At 37.2% G+C, this 15,800-nt stretch overlaps 1 protein-coding gene across 12 annotated transcripts in view; it reads left to right on the top strand.

The window, feature by feature from the left end:
• The window catches only part of EHBP1 (EH domain binding protein 1), a 363,387-nt gene that overhangs the window by 86,229 nt on the left and 261,358 nt on the right, over window positions 1-15,800 (top strand). For all 12 annotated transcript variants that reach the window (XM_050753431.1, XM_050753426.1, XM_050753429.1 and 9 more), the window contains one exon: window positions 7,018-7,113. In XM_050753431.1, coding sequence (XP_050609388.1) covers window positions 7,018-7,113 — 96 coding nt within the window. The remainder of the gene's footprint in view (window positions 1-7,017; window positions 7,114-15,800) is intronic.

Here is a 15,800-nt window from a genome sequence, read left to right as displayed (position 1 = left end):
TTCTTTCTTTCCTCTCCTCTCCTTTCTTTTCTTTTCTTTTCTCTCTCTTTCTCTCTCTCTCTTTCTTTCTTTTCTTTCTTTCTTTCTTTCTTTCTTTCTTTCTTTCTTTCTTTCTTTCTTTCTTTCTTTCTTTCTTTCTTTCTTCTTTCTCTCTCTCTCTCTCTCTCTCTCTCTCTCTCTCCTCTCCTCTCCTTCCCTCCCTCCCTCCCTCCCTCCCTCCCTCCTTCCTTCCTTCCTTCCTTCCTTCCTTCCTTCCTTCCTTCCTTCCATCCTTCTCTGTCACCCAGGCTAGAGTGCAGTGGGGTGATCTTGGCTCACTGCAGCCTCCGCATCCGGGGTTCATGCCGTTCTCCTGCCTCAGACTCCCAAGTAGCAGGGATTACAGACATGCGCCACAATTCCCAGCAAATTTTTGTGTTTTTAGTAGAGACGGGGGTTTCACCATGTTGGTCAGGCTGGTCTTGAACTCCTGACCTCAAGTGATTCACCAGTCCCAGCCTCCCAAAGTGCTGGAGTTACAGACATGAGCCACCATACCCAGCTACAATAATCATTTCTTTTTGGCATCTGTGTAGCTTACTATTTTTCTTTTCCTGATTCTCAGTATTCTCAGTATCTATTTTTATTTTTAAGTAGTGGATTAAAATTTGGAATTGACACCCAGATAAGTCAGTTCATTACCTGATTAGACAATAAAATAATAAGGCACATTACCTTATTTAATTTAAAATTTATTTCTCAGTTTATTGCTCTCTCTTTTTTGAGTACATGTCTGAATTTGGAGCTAAATATACAAGAGCTCATTATATAATCTTTGTTTTGTTTTTGAGACAGTCTTACTTTGTTACCCAGCCTGGAGTGCAGTGGTGTGATCTCAGTTCTCTGTAACCTTCACCTTTCAGGTTCAAGCAATTGTCATGCCTCAGCCTCCTGAGTAGCTGGGTTTACAGTCATGCATCACCACACCTAGCTAAGTTTTGTATTTTTAGTAGAGATAGCGTTTCACCATGTTGGTCAGGCTGGTCTCAAACTCCCGACCTCAGGTGAGCTGCCTGCCTCAGCCTCCCAAAGTGTGGGATTACCGGCATGATCCACCACTTCTGATCCTGGAATACGTTTTGATTGAGAGAATAATTACCATCACAATATGCGGCTTCCCTTCCTCTTCTCTTTAAGTCATGGCTTTTATAACAAAGATTTTGTCAGGCTGCAGTTGATTTGTATATGCTTAGATAAATTATGTTTCAGTACAATATGTGACAGTGTTGGAATCAGGGCAATTATGATAGACCAGAAAAATTATGGCAGAGTAGTTCTGTTACCCTAAATCCTGTTATCTTACTAGAAATTTAGGCTCACAGAGAGGTTGGAGAATTCCAAAGGGAAACTATAACTTTAAAATCCATACCTTTTTTTTTTCATGACATTACCACCTTTACTTCCTTGCTCTGTGGTTGTGCTACAGCCTTTACAATGTGCTACCATTTCAAGAAGGAGAGTACAGCTAGCTGCAGAGCTTTGCCTAATGACAGTGATGTTGACAACTCTAAGATGACTTTATATATGACATCTTATGTGGATATATGCAGTTTTAAAAATTATAATTTTTCACTGAAATATTTCAATTTTACAGGAATCAGAAATAATTAATGATTGCTAACTCTGTACTTAGTTCTGTACTAGGTACACTTTTTTTAGGCAAGAATATGATGTGAAATAATTAGCGAATGAGACATTTTATAGAGTCACCCAAAATTGAGAAGTGTTGCCTTTTTCCAAGTCTGTTTTTGGCATATGTTAAAGGATCTTTGATGTGACTTGAAATGTGAGGAAAATTGTAGAAGGGGACCAGGATAATGTATCCTAATTTCTTCTGCCATTAGCTGTAGTAGGATATTGACAAATGATTAAATAATCTGCCTTTCCTAACTATGCTGAAGAGCCAGATGGCTGTACGTGTGTTGCTGTGCCTACTTGTTTTATGGGGAAATCCTTTCTATTACTCAAAATGAAAACTGCTCAGGGTTCTCTTAGTGCTGATGTTTGCCAATATAGTGTGCTTTTTCTTTTTTTTTTTTTTGAGATAGAGTCTCGCTCTGTCATCTAGGCTGGAGTGCAGTGGCGTGATCTTGGCTCACTACAGCCTCTACCTCCCTGGTTCAAGCGATTCTCCTGCCTCAGCCTCTCAAGTAGCTGGGATTATAGATGCCCACCACCATGCCCGGCTAATTTTTGTATTTTTAGTAGAGACAGGGTTTCACCATGTTGGCCAGACTGGTCTCAAACTCCTGACCTCAAGCGATCCACCTGCCTCACCCTCTCAAAGTGCTAGAATTACAGGCGTGAGCCACCATGCCTGGCCAGTGGTGTGCTTTTTCCTCTATCAACCTCTTAAAAGCCTAAATTAGTATCTCTGTGGGTTAGTACAATTAGATGTTTATTACCATAACTGTTTCTAGTTACCTGTATTAGACTTGTCATTCTTTTTCTAGCTTCAGATTACCACTGTTTGAGGTGAAAGTTGTAGTAAATTCTTAGAAAACAGTAACATTATTTTTTTTTGGTCACATTTTCCACTTTGAATGTCCTTGGTTTCTTCTCTGGTAAAAAAAACTTACTGATCCTCTGCTTTCTAGTAGTACAGTTGTCCCTACATATATACAGGGGATTGGTTCCAGGACCCCTGTGTATACTGAAATCTGCACATAAAGTCCTGACGTTGGCCCTGTGGAACTTGCATATATGAAAAGTCAGCCCTCCATATGCAGGTTTTACATCTTGCACACACTGTTTTTGGTCTGCATTTGGTTGAAAAAAATCTGCATGTAAGTAGAACTGTGCAGTTCAAACCTGTGTTGTTCAAGGTCAACTGTATATAATAATTAGCTAAACGATAGAAAGCTGGCCCTGACTGTACTCATTGTCAGCTATTTAGCTAGACTAATTGATACTATTATAGTGTCTTAACTCAGCCAGGTTGTACAGCCCCAGAAAGAATATCAAAAAGCCAGAACTTGGTTAGACCTTTTTGCTGGGAGAGAGTTCCTGGATAGAATGTAAGAAAGTGGCAGTGTACTAGCAACTTAGGAACTAGCATACTTATGTCTCCTTTTATTAATCATAATAAAAAGATTTTAGTTTGTTAAGCAGATTGTATTTTTGTTTGTTCAGCAGTCTAATTACTATTCCCTGATCCAGGACTGAGGATTTAGAGGACCAACCTTTAGGATACCTGAGGAAATTATCTGAAACTCTCATCTCCTAACTCTGCCTAGTTGTTGGAGGGTCTCCATATTCCCTCCTTTTCCCACTTTTGATCACTGTGTCATACACCGAAATATTAAGTCCTAAGGGATAGAAGACTATTTTCTTGACTACCATGCGAATCAGGAATAGAGCAGTGCATGCTATGGGTTAGGTGAGTCCCGAAGTCTGGCCTCTCCTCCTGGTTACTAGTATGAGTTCATGCAAACCATTTACTCCTTGCTTGCTTCAATTTCCTTATCCAGATCTGAATTAAATCTAAGGATATCTTCAGGTCTAAAAATCTCTGAAGGGTATTTTTCATTGAGAATTTAATAAATAGCCTTGTCTTTTCTGCTGGGGATGATTGAAAAGATTCAGTGGTTATACTCTTTTTCTTACATTTTTATTACATGGGAAAACTATGAAAATTTAATTATGGCAAGCTTGAAGAGACCAGAAAAATAGCTTGATTAACCGTAAGAATTAAGGTTGTTATAAGTTTTCAGAATTAAGTAAGTAGAGTGGAGTTTTGATTGATTATCTAGGGTGCACAGAAATTTACTTTTCAAGATGGAGATTGTTTACTCTATGGAGTTTTTGTTTTAGGGCTGTCAACAGGCATGGAAATAGGCAGGGGACTAGAGAAATCTTTGGAGAGACGTTTTTTAATCAAGAAAACTCTGTTCTGTACCTTTCACTATGGTATGCTAAGTCTCGTGATGAGCCTCTGTTTCCATCTCTGTACCGGAAGTTTTATCATAGGGTGGCAATAGAAAGAGAATAGAGGGAGAATTATTGGCAATTCATAAGTTGGATTTGGTGTACACTGTTAAACCTGTATCTTCTGCTGGCATTTTAACTAGTAAGATGTGATAAGAATTGCGTGGACCTAAGTTTACTTAATCTTGATCCCTTCTCGGTTCCTTGGCCCAGGTTCAAATCAAATTCTGCTACTTCCTTTCTGTGTGATCCTCAGTTTTTCAAGTTTGTCCCTCAGTTTTTCAGTCTGTTAAATCTGCTGCCTGACTTGCATCTGCACTCATATACTGTAACTTCTTTTTCTATTATTGTGGAATGGTCTGTGCTGCCAGGAAGGATCAATCTGTCTCATTGTATACTATTAAGGACGTTAGCAATTCTCCTTTGGTCTTCTGCATCATTAAATTTTCCCTGTCAACTGAATATTTCTCATCAGCATAAAATATTTTTCTCTTCTTAAAATTCTCTTCTGCCACTATTTTCTCCACTAGCGCAACCTGTTTCTTTTCCTTTCAGCAAAACACCCCAGAGGAGTTGAGTATATTTTCTCTCTTCAATTTCTTTCTTCCCGTTCTTTCTTATATTCATTCCAGTCAGGTCTTTGTTCTCATCACTTTACTGAAACTGCTCTTGTAAAGTTATTAATGCCTTCTCGAACTTGTACTCCTGGGCTCAAGCTGTCCTCCCACCTTAGCCTCCCAAGTAGCTGGGATTCCAGGCATCAGCCACTGTACCTGACCTTATTAATGGCTTCTGCTTTGTTAAACCCAGTGACCATTTTTCAGGCCTCATCCTATTTGACTTGTCATCAACATTTGGCACAGGTGATTGTTCTCTTCTCCTTGAAACACTCTTACCAGTAGCCTTTCAGGATACCACACTTTTGCTTCAACTGATGGGCCTCTGCTGCCTTCTTCGTTTTCTTGAACTGTTTAATGTTTTTCTCCGAGACTTAGTCTTTGGACCTTTATATTCTTTATCAGTACTCACTCCGTTGGTATTGTCTATATTCCAAAACTTTAAATATTACCTGTATGCTGACAGTTCCCAAATTTGCAGCTCCAGACACGTAATCCAGCTGCTTATTTGTACATTCACCCTTGAATATCTAAGAGGCAACTCATATTTAATGTGTGTGAAACGGAGCTTCTGAACTTATTTCCCAAATCTGTCCTTTCTATAGTCTTGCCTCCTATCCGTTAATAGCAATTCCTTTCTTCTAAAAGGTAGAAGTCTTAGAATCAGCCTTGGCTACTTTGTCTCTTATAATCAGGCAGCATATCTTGTGGACTCTACCTGGAAAATATAAAAAGATACCCAAATCTGGCCACTTTGTACCACTTTTCTACCACCCCAAGCCAAGTAACCATCACATCTCCCTTGGATTATTGCAGTAGATTTTTCATTGATCTCCCTGTTTCTCTCTTATATTTGGAACCTGTTCTCAAAACATTAACCAATATGAGCCTGTTGAAACATAACTTAGATTGTCACTCCTCTGCTTAAAACCCTCCAGTGGCTTCCCATTTCACTCAAAATATAAGCCAATATCTTTGCAATGACATACCAGGGCCTCACATGATTGGACTCTCGTTTATTTCTCTGGCCGTGTGTCTTACTGCTCTCCTCTTGACCACCCTGTTCCAGCCACATTGCCCTCTTTGTTATATAAGTGCCTCAACACCTTTCCAGTTGCTACTTTTTCTCCCTAGAAACCTCTTTTCATGCATTTACATGTCTGATTCCTTTATCTTTTTTTGGCCTTCTCTCAAGTGTCATCTTCTCAATGAAGTCTCCTCTAAGCACCCTATTCAAAAATATTCTCTTTTCTTACCCCCAATTCTTCTTCCCTACTTTTTTTTCACTATAGCACTTACCTCTACCTAACATATTATATATTTTGCTTAATTGTTTTGTTTGTGTTCTCTTCCTACTGTACTGTAAACTCCCCCAAGGCAGATTGTTTTTCACTCCTCCAGGGCCTAGAACAGTGATTGGCAAATAGTACCAATTGAGCAAATGAGTGAATGAATGAATGAATAACAGAAGAACATCATAAGGTTCTTATGTAGATTAAATGAGTTTAACATAAGTAAATTCTTAAGACATGGACCGGCACATAGAAAGTACTCTATATAAGCGTTAGCTTTTATTATAATTTTCATAGCATGTCCATGGACAGTCCTGTAGCCAATAGAGGTGAAGACTTAGTTGAGTTGAGAGGTCTTGGCATGCCATCTTCCATTAGTTCAACTTTGACTGGAGATGCCATAAAGGAAGAACTATGGTGGTTACCCACAAATTTTGGGGTGTGGAGGTTCCTTAGGGAACCTTGATAATCAAGATTTACAAGGAAAAAAATATCTATAATTATCAGTACTAGGAATATTACCTGGAGAAACTGGTGCTGTTCTTTACCTGCCCCAAATAAACATTACAGTTTAGTGGGAAATGAACTTAAATGCAAAGTTACACAATTCGTCTTTTCTTTTAAAATATGAATTTGCCTTGAAGTTCCTAGTCCACAAAAATAATTTTTAAAATATCTCTTCTAATAAAATACTTTAAACAGACAGTAGCTTTTGAAAACATGACACATCATGTTTTCATCATTTTTGCATGTTCTTCTATGTGTATGAGGGGGTGAAGATTTGTTTGCGGATAGTAATCTGTAGCTGTCATGTGATATAACTATCTTGGCCCAAGCTTAATGCTTGAAAAGTTTTATTTGTTTAATCATTTTTGTTTCAGGGATACTATATAGGGTCAATGTACCGCTGTAAATTACTAACATTGCATTTCCTATACTTCATATTGAAAGTATCATTTTATTCTGGTAAATTACTAACATTGCATTTCCTATACTTCATATTGAAGGTATCATTTTATTCTGGTAAATTACTAACATTGCATTTCCTATACTTCATATTGAAAGTATCATTTTATTCTGGTAAATTACTAACATTGCATTTCCTATACTTCATATTGAAGGTATCATTTTTATTCTGGTAGGCACATAGCTGGCAACCTGGAATAAAAAATCCATATCGTGGTGTTGTTGTGTGGCCTGTTCCTGAAAACATTGAAATCACTGTAACACTTTTTAAGGTAAGTTCCATTTTTATAGGCTATAGAATTTTTTGTATGACCAGGGTTCCAAATGACAGAATATTTCAGTGTTCATTGTTCTATGCATTTGTGTCCAGTCTGGTACCTACTGTGCATTATTTTTAGGGACATAGCAATTGATAACAATGCAAAAGAATCACAGTATTTCATGGTCTATAAAGTCAGAATAATTTGGGGATCTTTTTGAACTTGTTACAATTCAGATCAACTGCGATAGTTCTTTTACCGCTTCCTACATTCTACCCACAGGAGACTATAAAATGCCTTCCCTGTGGAAAGCTGAGGAGTGTGGAATTCTGAGTCTTGACCTTCATTTTGTTAGCCTTGTTTGATAAAAAGATGCTTTAAAATTAGTATATGATAAATATCTTATTAATGTTAATACAACAAGATATGTTTTAAATTGATAGTTGATAAATATTTTATTGATATTAATATTTATAAGTGTTGCTGCTTAAAGGCAAAATGCTGGTTGTAAATTCAAAGTGCAGATCTAAAAACATAGTTGTTCATATACCCCCTTGCCTATTTCATATGTATTTTCTCTTGAAAGTCTTCCTTATGTCTTGAAACATTATAAAGTAGCCCCTACCTATGGTAATTAAGCACCAGAATATTTACTTTCCTAACCAATTCCTTTCCTGCATCAAAAAAAGTTGGGGACAGGTATGTCTCAGTATGTCCCAGTTTTAGCCTTTTGGAAGGTGGTGGAGTTAGAAAATTAATGTTTTATTTCTTCTTTGAGTCACGTAAATTGTGTTGAGGCTACTTTTATCGTCATATATAGCAGGGGAGAAGCCATCTCATTAAGCATAATTTAGTAACAGAAATTTGTGAAAATCCGCTAAGTATTTTAGGACATGAAATTAAAGTAGAGCAAAATGATTTGGCTTAGAGTGTGACATCATTGTGTAAACAGTGCTTTTGATTTTGTGAAACAATATATTAATTTATTGATTCAGAAAGTACTGCAGAGTTCAAAAGAACAAAACAATATGATGAATATTAATGTACTAGCCCATGAATGGAATACTAATTTTAAATGTTCTGTATTATATATATATATTTATTAATGATTCTTAGCACATAATGTATATTTTGTAGTTTTGATATTACTGTTACTGATATTATAGCCTTATTTGATTATGCTTGTCAGATGTATACCATTTTTGATTTATTCAGGGAGAAATAGGAATGAGACAGTAACTGCTATTCTTTTTTTTTAGGATAGTCAGAACCACTCTATTCCCCTTTTAACCAGCTGTCCAAAGAGCCAGTTATTAAGCCCCTCCTATCCATTTTTGTCCTACTGGAATGGTAATGGTAGTTAAGAGCAATATCTTTGGTGTCAGAAGAATCTTTATATGCAATATTAGTTCATTTAACTTTCACAGCAACTCTAAGGTATTATAATGATTCTCACTTTACTGATAAGGAAACTGAGACTAGAGAGGAATGTAACTTGTCCACACAGACTGTGATTTAGCCCTGTTCATTCCTCTACACTGTACTGCCTACTCTCTAATAAAAAGAGTTGTGAATATTGATCACAACAGTAGGATCTCTGACATACTTGAGGAAGACTTTTTTTTTTGAGACAGTCTCGCTATGTCGCCCAGGCTGGCCAGGCTGGTGCTGTCTCTGCTTGCTGCAAGCTCCGCCTCCCGGGTTCATGCCATTCTCCTGCCTCAGCCTCCCGAGTAGCTGGGACTACAGGCGCCTGCCACCACACCCAGCTAATTTTTTGTATTTTTTAGTGAGACGGGGTTTCACTGTGTTAGCCAGGATGGTCTCGATCTCCTGACCTTGTGATCCACCCGCCTCAGCCTCCCAAACAGGCATGAGCCACCGCACCTGGCCAAGGAAGACTTTTAAGTAATTTCTTACTTTGTTTTAGTCTGTATTGGCAAAGCAAATGAATGGACATAGTTATACAACTTTTTAATAAAATGGTGATAGAGAATGAGGGGCTAGAATAGAGCTGAAAAATAGCCACCACCTTGTGTTCTGGGAAAGGATATGCATTGATAGTGATTCTGAGTTGAAAGTGGCTGTTGAAATGTGTTGCTTGGAGGATCAGGAGGTAAGTGAGGTTTTCAAGTACTGATGAGAATGTTCAGCATATCCTTATCACTGAATTTTTAGATTTGGAGGGTTAGTATGTAGAAAAAAACCCAAACACCCCTCCCTGTCAGTCTGCTGTATTACACGTTTCTACACAATTGTGCTATTGAGGCAACTTTGTGACCATTTTCAATATTTAAAAGAGTATTTTCAGCGGATGCTTTCATCTTCCTGACTCCTTCCATCCTCCCAGAATTCTTACAGATAAGCAGAAAAGTAAAATAACAAAATGGAATAACTTTTCATTTGTTCATGGTAATTTTTGGATCTTGTTTTTGAACAACACTTAAAATATTCAAGTGAAAAACTTCACATTTTCTCTCTTTTTAAAACTTGTGTTAACTCTCGTAATTCACTTAATCCTGAAATTTGCAGATAGGAAAGGACTGCTCTGCACCCGTTTTGTCCTTAGTGAGTAGCATACACAGAGGTATGCTCATAGAGGAGGTGCATTTTAAGATAGTTATCAATATGTTTAATTTTTCTGTTTAATTTTTCTTTCATTTAACCAAAAATTAATTTCTTTAGCCTCCTTTTGATATTTGAGTTAAATTGAAAATAGCTGTTTCTAGTAAATTTTTGTTTTAAAAAGACTTTTAGGATTTTGAGAAGGACAATGGCTTTTCAAGCTATTTTTAATTTTTCTCTTTAGTGCAGTGCTAAGAAAGGAGACAGTAGAGGGAGAGTGGGATGTAAAAAAATGCTTAATTGAATTACACTAGAAGCAATTCTCATTACAAATGTTTTTGTCTGGTCAGTAATATAGTTAATTATGTAGAGATACCATTTTTTCAGTGCCTTGGAAATGAACATCATTGCTGCTTATTTTATATCTTTTTACTCACTTGGCCCTATCAGATGTGCCTCTTGGTCTCATTAAAATTATTCTTTGGTAAAAATTATTTTAGGAATAATACATTATCTGTGCTTTAAAAAATATTTCATTGCTTTAAGAGTTAATGTATGTCATATATATGGTGCTGTTAAATATCTATTAATTTATAAGATATATTATATATGTATTATATAGTATATAATCTATATAATATGTATTATATAGTATATAATCTATATTATATATATTAATTTATAAGATTAATTCATTACTTCATTAATCCAGTATTTTTGAGAACCTTGCTGTGTGCCAGGTACTTTTCTAGATCCTGGGGGCACAGTGCCTACACTGAACCAACAAAGTGGGTAAAAGTGAGACAGACCTGGAACAGCAACATAGCTTAAACACTAGCTGTGCACTGTGGGAAGCTGCATCTCTTAGTTTTCGTTTTTCTGCTCCGTTAAATGGGAATGAAGATAGTACCTACCTCATAGGTTGCTATAATGAGTAAAACAGTTAGCACAAGAACTGGGACATGGTGAGTGCTCAGTATATATTTTATATTATTATTTTGATACTAACTGTGCTGGAGCTGTGCTGCATTCCTCAAAATACAAAATGAGATGGGAGGGAGAGGCAGGGAGAATGGGAGAATGGTATGATGTCTCCCCTGCATTGCATCACACTGTATTACTTGGTCTCTGTGCCCTAAGTGTATCATGGAAAAGCTCTTTCAACCTTTATTTACAATTCTTTTTCTCCATAAACCCAGTTTATAGGCAGAGCCAGCTGAGGAAACATATATTAAGTATTGTTTTCCACTTCCCTTTTCCTTCTACCATTTCCCTGTTCACCACCATCAAAGAAACTTCTTTTGGCAGATTTTTATCCTACCTATGTGAATTTACTCATAAAAATAGTTGCTTCAATACAGCTCAAACTCAACCAGCTGCCATGCTATTAAACTAGAAAATGAGTAAACAGACATAACGAAGTAACTAAGGAGTTTGGAATTTATCTCATAAGTTGTAAGGGTTGTTAAAGAAATCTGAGTTGGTACTGATACGGTCAGAACTGTGGTTTGGGAAAATTAATCTGTGTACAAGATTGAATGGAGATCAGAGAGACTGAGAGAGTGCTCCAGTCACGTTCATCTTGAAATAGCCTAGATATGAACTCAACTATGATAATAGAAATAGAAGATCATTAATAGACCAAAGTGGAATCAATCATAAATGTTTCTCTATGAGACACATGGGACCTAAGAGACCCAGTGGGGAAATATCAGAGCCCATCTCCCATCCGTGTGTGCTCAATCTTAGAGTGCAGTGTTGAGCTAAAAGCATGCTTTATTGAGATATTCTCTCATTTTCTTGATACCTCCATTCCTACCTCACCTCTGATACATGGAGTGAACTTGAGTAAGTTAAATGGGCGTGTAATGTGACCGCACTACTTTTCTCTCTGTTTCTTATACTTTGTTGCCTTTTGCCTTTACTGACTCCAAAATCTGTGGAAATCCTTTGTATTCCCACCCAGCCCAGATGTTTTCTCTCTCATGAAGTTTCTCTTGTTCATTCTTGTAAGAAGTAGTGTGTCGTTTCTAATCTCTGGTAAAATCATTTATTTCATTCATCATACATTTATTTGAATTTAGAACTATTGTGTTTGTCTTTGAAGGCAAGGACAACTGGCTTTGAATCCATGTAACATCTCTACAATCCCTTATATACTAAGTCCCCAATAAATGTTTCTCAAATAAATGCTTGCAAAAGTGTGCTTCAGTTGAAGAAAAAAAAAAAAAGCTGCATTTGGTTGTAGGATCCATTACCCTTTCTCAGGTTTCTAAGGCATTTCTGAGGTTAATGAGGGAGAGGTAAGAGGAAGGGTATCAGTAGCCCTGCTGATTTGCCATTTTGTCTAGATTATCAAGTCTCTTTTAGTGTTTTGAAATTCCAGCTGTTTATTTAACCTCTGCACTGAAGAAAACTTTGCCTCTAGTGGTAACTTTTAAGATACATACAGGCATAAAAATGAAGGCAGGGCTTTATATTAGCATTTAATATCTTAATAAACTGCTTCTTAATAGTCCATTTACTGGTTTATGTGTCTCTGATTAGGTAGGTGCAGTGATGGAAGATAGTGATAGGCATCAACAAAAATAAAATAGAGGATTTCTTAATATTAAATAATTATTATAATTTAGATAAATTATGGAAATATTATAAGAGTAGGGTATGGCCAGACACTGTGGGTCATTCCTGTAATCCCAACACTTTGGGAGGCGAAGGTGGGTGGATCGGGAGGCTAAGGTGGGTGGATCGCTTGAGCCAAGGAGTTTAAGACAAGCCTGGCAACATGGTGAAACCCCATCTCTACAAAAAATACAAAAAATGGACCAGGTGCAGTGGCTCACACCTGTAATCCCAGCATTGTGGAGGTTGAGGCAGGAGTTCAAGACCAGCCTGGGCAACATGACAAAACCCTGTCTCTTTTGAAAATACAAAAAATTAGCTGGGCACAGTGGTGTGTGCCTGTAGTCCCAGCTACTCAGGAGGCTGAGGTGGGAGGATTGCTTGAGCCCAGAAGGTGGAGGTTGCAGTGAGCCAAGATCACACCCCTGCAATCCAGCCTGGGCAGCAGAGGAAGACTCTGTCAAAACAAACAAATGAACAAACAAACAACAAAAAAAAGTCAAGACTAAGAAAATCACTCAAAACCATACATTTACATGGAAATTAAACATCATGCTCTGGAATGAGTTTGGGGTAAATAATGAAATTAAGGCAGATGTCATGAAGTTACTTGAAACTAATGAGAACAATGATACAACAGACCAGAATCACTGGGACACAGCTAAGGCGATGTTAAGAGGGAAATTCGAAGCGCTAAATACCCATATCAAAGAGTCAGAAAAATCTTAAATTAACAACTTAACATCACAGCTGAAAGAATTAGAGAAGCCAGGACAAATCAGCTTCAAAGCTGGCAGAAGACAAGCAGTAACCAAAATCAGAGCTGAACTGAAGGAAATAGAAAATGAAAACCCATTCAAAAGATAACAAATTCAGGAGTTGGTGTTTTGAAAAAATAAAGATTGATAGGCTGCAGCTAGACTAATAAGAAAAGAGAGAAGAGCCAAATGAACACAATTAGAAATGATGAAGAGGCTGTTACCACTGACCTCAGAGAAATGAAAATAACCATCAGAAACTATTATGAACACCTCTTTGCACACAAACTAGAAAACCTAGAAGAGACGGATAAATTCCTGTACACATATACCCTTCCAAGAGTGAACCAGGAAGAAACTGATTCCCTGAACAGACCAATAACAAACTTCAAAATTGAATCAGTAATAAATAGCCTACCAACCAAAAAAAGCCCAGGACCAGATGAATTCACGCTGAATTCTATCAGATATACAAAGAATAGCTGGTAGTATTCCTACCAAAACTATTCTAAAAAATTGAGGAGGAGAAACTCCTTCCCAGCTCATTCTATGAGGTCAGCATCATCCTAATAACAAAACCTGGCAGAGACACAGCAAAACCTGGCAGAGACACAACAAAAGAAAACTTCGGGCCAGTATCCTTGATGAACATCGATGCAAAAATCCTGAATAAAATACTGGCAAACTGATGTCAGCAGCACATCAGAAAGCTAATCTACCATGATCAAGTCGATCAAGTCGGCTTAGTCCTCAGGATGCAAAGTTGATTCAACATATGCAAGTCAATAAATGTGATTCATTACATAAATAGAACTAAAGATAAAAACCACATGATTATCTCAATAGATGCAGAAAAGGCTTTTGATAAAATTCAACATCACTTTGTGTTAAATACTCTCAAAACTAGGTAATGAAGAAACATATATCAAAATGATAGCCATCGATGACAAACCCACAGCCAACATCATACTGAATGGGCAAGAGCTGGAAGCATTCCCTTTGAAAACCGGCACAAGACAAGGATGCCCTTTCTACCACTCCTGTTTAACATAGTATTGGAAGTCCTGGCCAGAGCAATCAGGCAAGAGAAAGAAATAAAGGGCATCCAAATAGTAAGAGAAGAAGTCAGTTTATCCCTCGTTGTAGATGACATGATCCTAATCTAAAAAACCCCATAGTCTCAGCCCAAAAGCTCCTGCAGCTGATAAATAACTTCAGTGAAGTTTTAGGATACAAAATCAGTGTATAAAAATCACTAACATTCCTATACACCAATGAAAGCCAAGATGAGAGCCAAATGAGGAACACAATCCCATTTACAATTGCTACAAAAATAATAAAATACCTAGGAATACAACTAACCAGGGAGGTGAAAGATCTCTATAATGAAAACTATAAAACACTGCTCAAAGAAATCAGAGATAATACAAACAAATGGAGAAACATTCCAGTGCTTATGGATAGGAAAAACAAATGTCATTAAAATGCCATACTGCCCAAAGCAATTTACAGACAGTGCTATTCCTATCAAACTACCAATGGCATTCTTCACAGAACTAGAAAAACTTTTTTTAGAATTCATATGAAACCAAAAAGCCTGAATAACCAAGGCAATCTTAAGCCAAAAGAGCAAAGCTGGAAGCATTATGCTACCTGACTCCAAACTGTACTGAAGGCTATAATAACCAAAACTGCATGGTACTGGTAAAAATCAGGCATGTAGACTAATGGAACAGAATAGAGAGCCGAGAAACAAGGCCACACACCTGCAACTATCTGATCTTTGACAAAGCTGTCAAAAACAAGCAATGAGGAAAAGACTGCCTATTCAATAAATGGTGCTGGAATAACTGGCTAGCCATATACAGAAGACTGAAGCTGGACCCCTTTCTTACACCACGTACAAAAATCAACTCAAGATGAATTGAAGATTTCAATGTAAAACTCAAAACTATAGAAACCCTGAAGGACAACATAGGCAATATGTTCCTGAACATAGGAGCTGGCAAAGATTTCATGACAAAGACACCAAAAGCAATTACAACAAAAGCAACAGTTGACAGATGAGATCTAATTAAACAAGAGCTTCTGCACAGCAAAAGAAACTATCAACAGAGTAAACAGACAGCCTACAGAATGGGAGAAAATATTTGCAAACTATGCATCTGACAAAGGTCTAATATCCAGTATCTATATAGAAGTTAAATTTACAAGAAAAAAACAAAACAACCCCATTAAAAAGTGGGCAAATGACATGAACAGACACATTTCAAAAGACATACATGTAGGCAACAAGCATATGAAAAAAAAGTTTAACATCAGTGATCATTAGAGAAATGCAAATCAAAATCACAAGATAGCATCTCACACCAGTCAGAGTGGCTATTATTAAAAAGTCAAAAAATAACATGCTGGCGAGGTTGTGGAGAAAGGGAGCACTTATGCTCTGTTGGTAGGAATGTAAATTAGTTAAGCCTTTGTGAAAAGCAGTATGGCAATTCCTCAAATAATTAATGGCAGAAGGACCATTTGACCCAGCATTCCCATTACTGGGTATATACCCAGAGGACTGTAAATCAGTCTGCCATAAAGAAACATGCATGCATAAATTCATTGCAGCACTAATCACAGTAGCAAAGACATGGAATAAACCTAAATGCCTATCAGTGACAGACTGAATAAAGAAAATATTGTATATGTATACCATGGAATACTATGCAACCATAAAAAGGAATGAGGTCATACTTTTTGCTG

This window comes from Macaca thibetana, chromosome 13, assembly GCF_024542745.1.
Source record: "Macaca thibetana thibetana isolate TM-01 chromosome 13, ASM2454274v1, whole genome shotgun sequence".
NCBI lineage: Eukaryota > Metazoa > Chordata > Mammalia > Primates > Cercopithecidae > Macaca > Macaca thibetana.
This window is presented reverse-complemented; position numbering and strand designations above follow the sequence as displayed.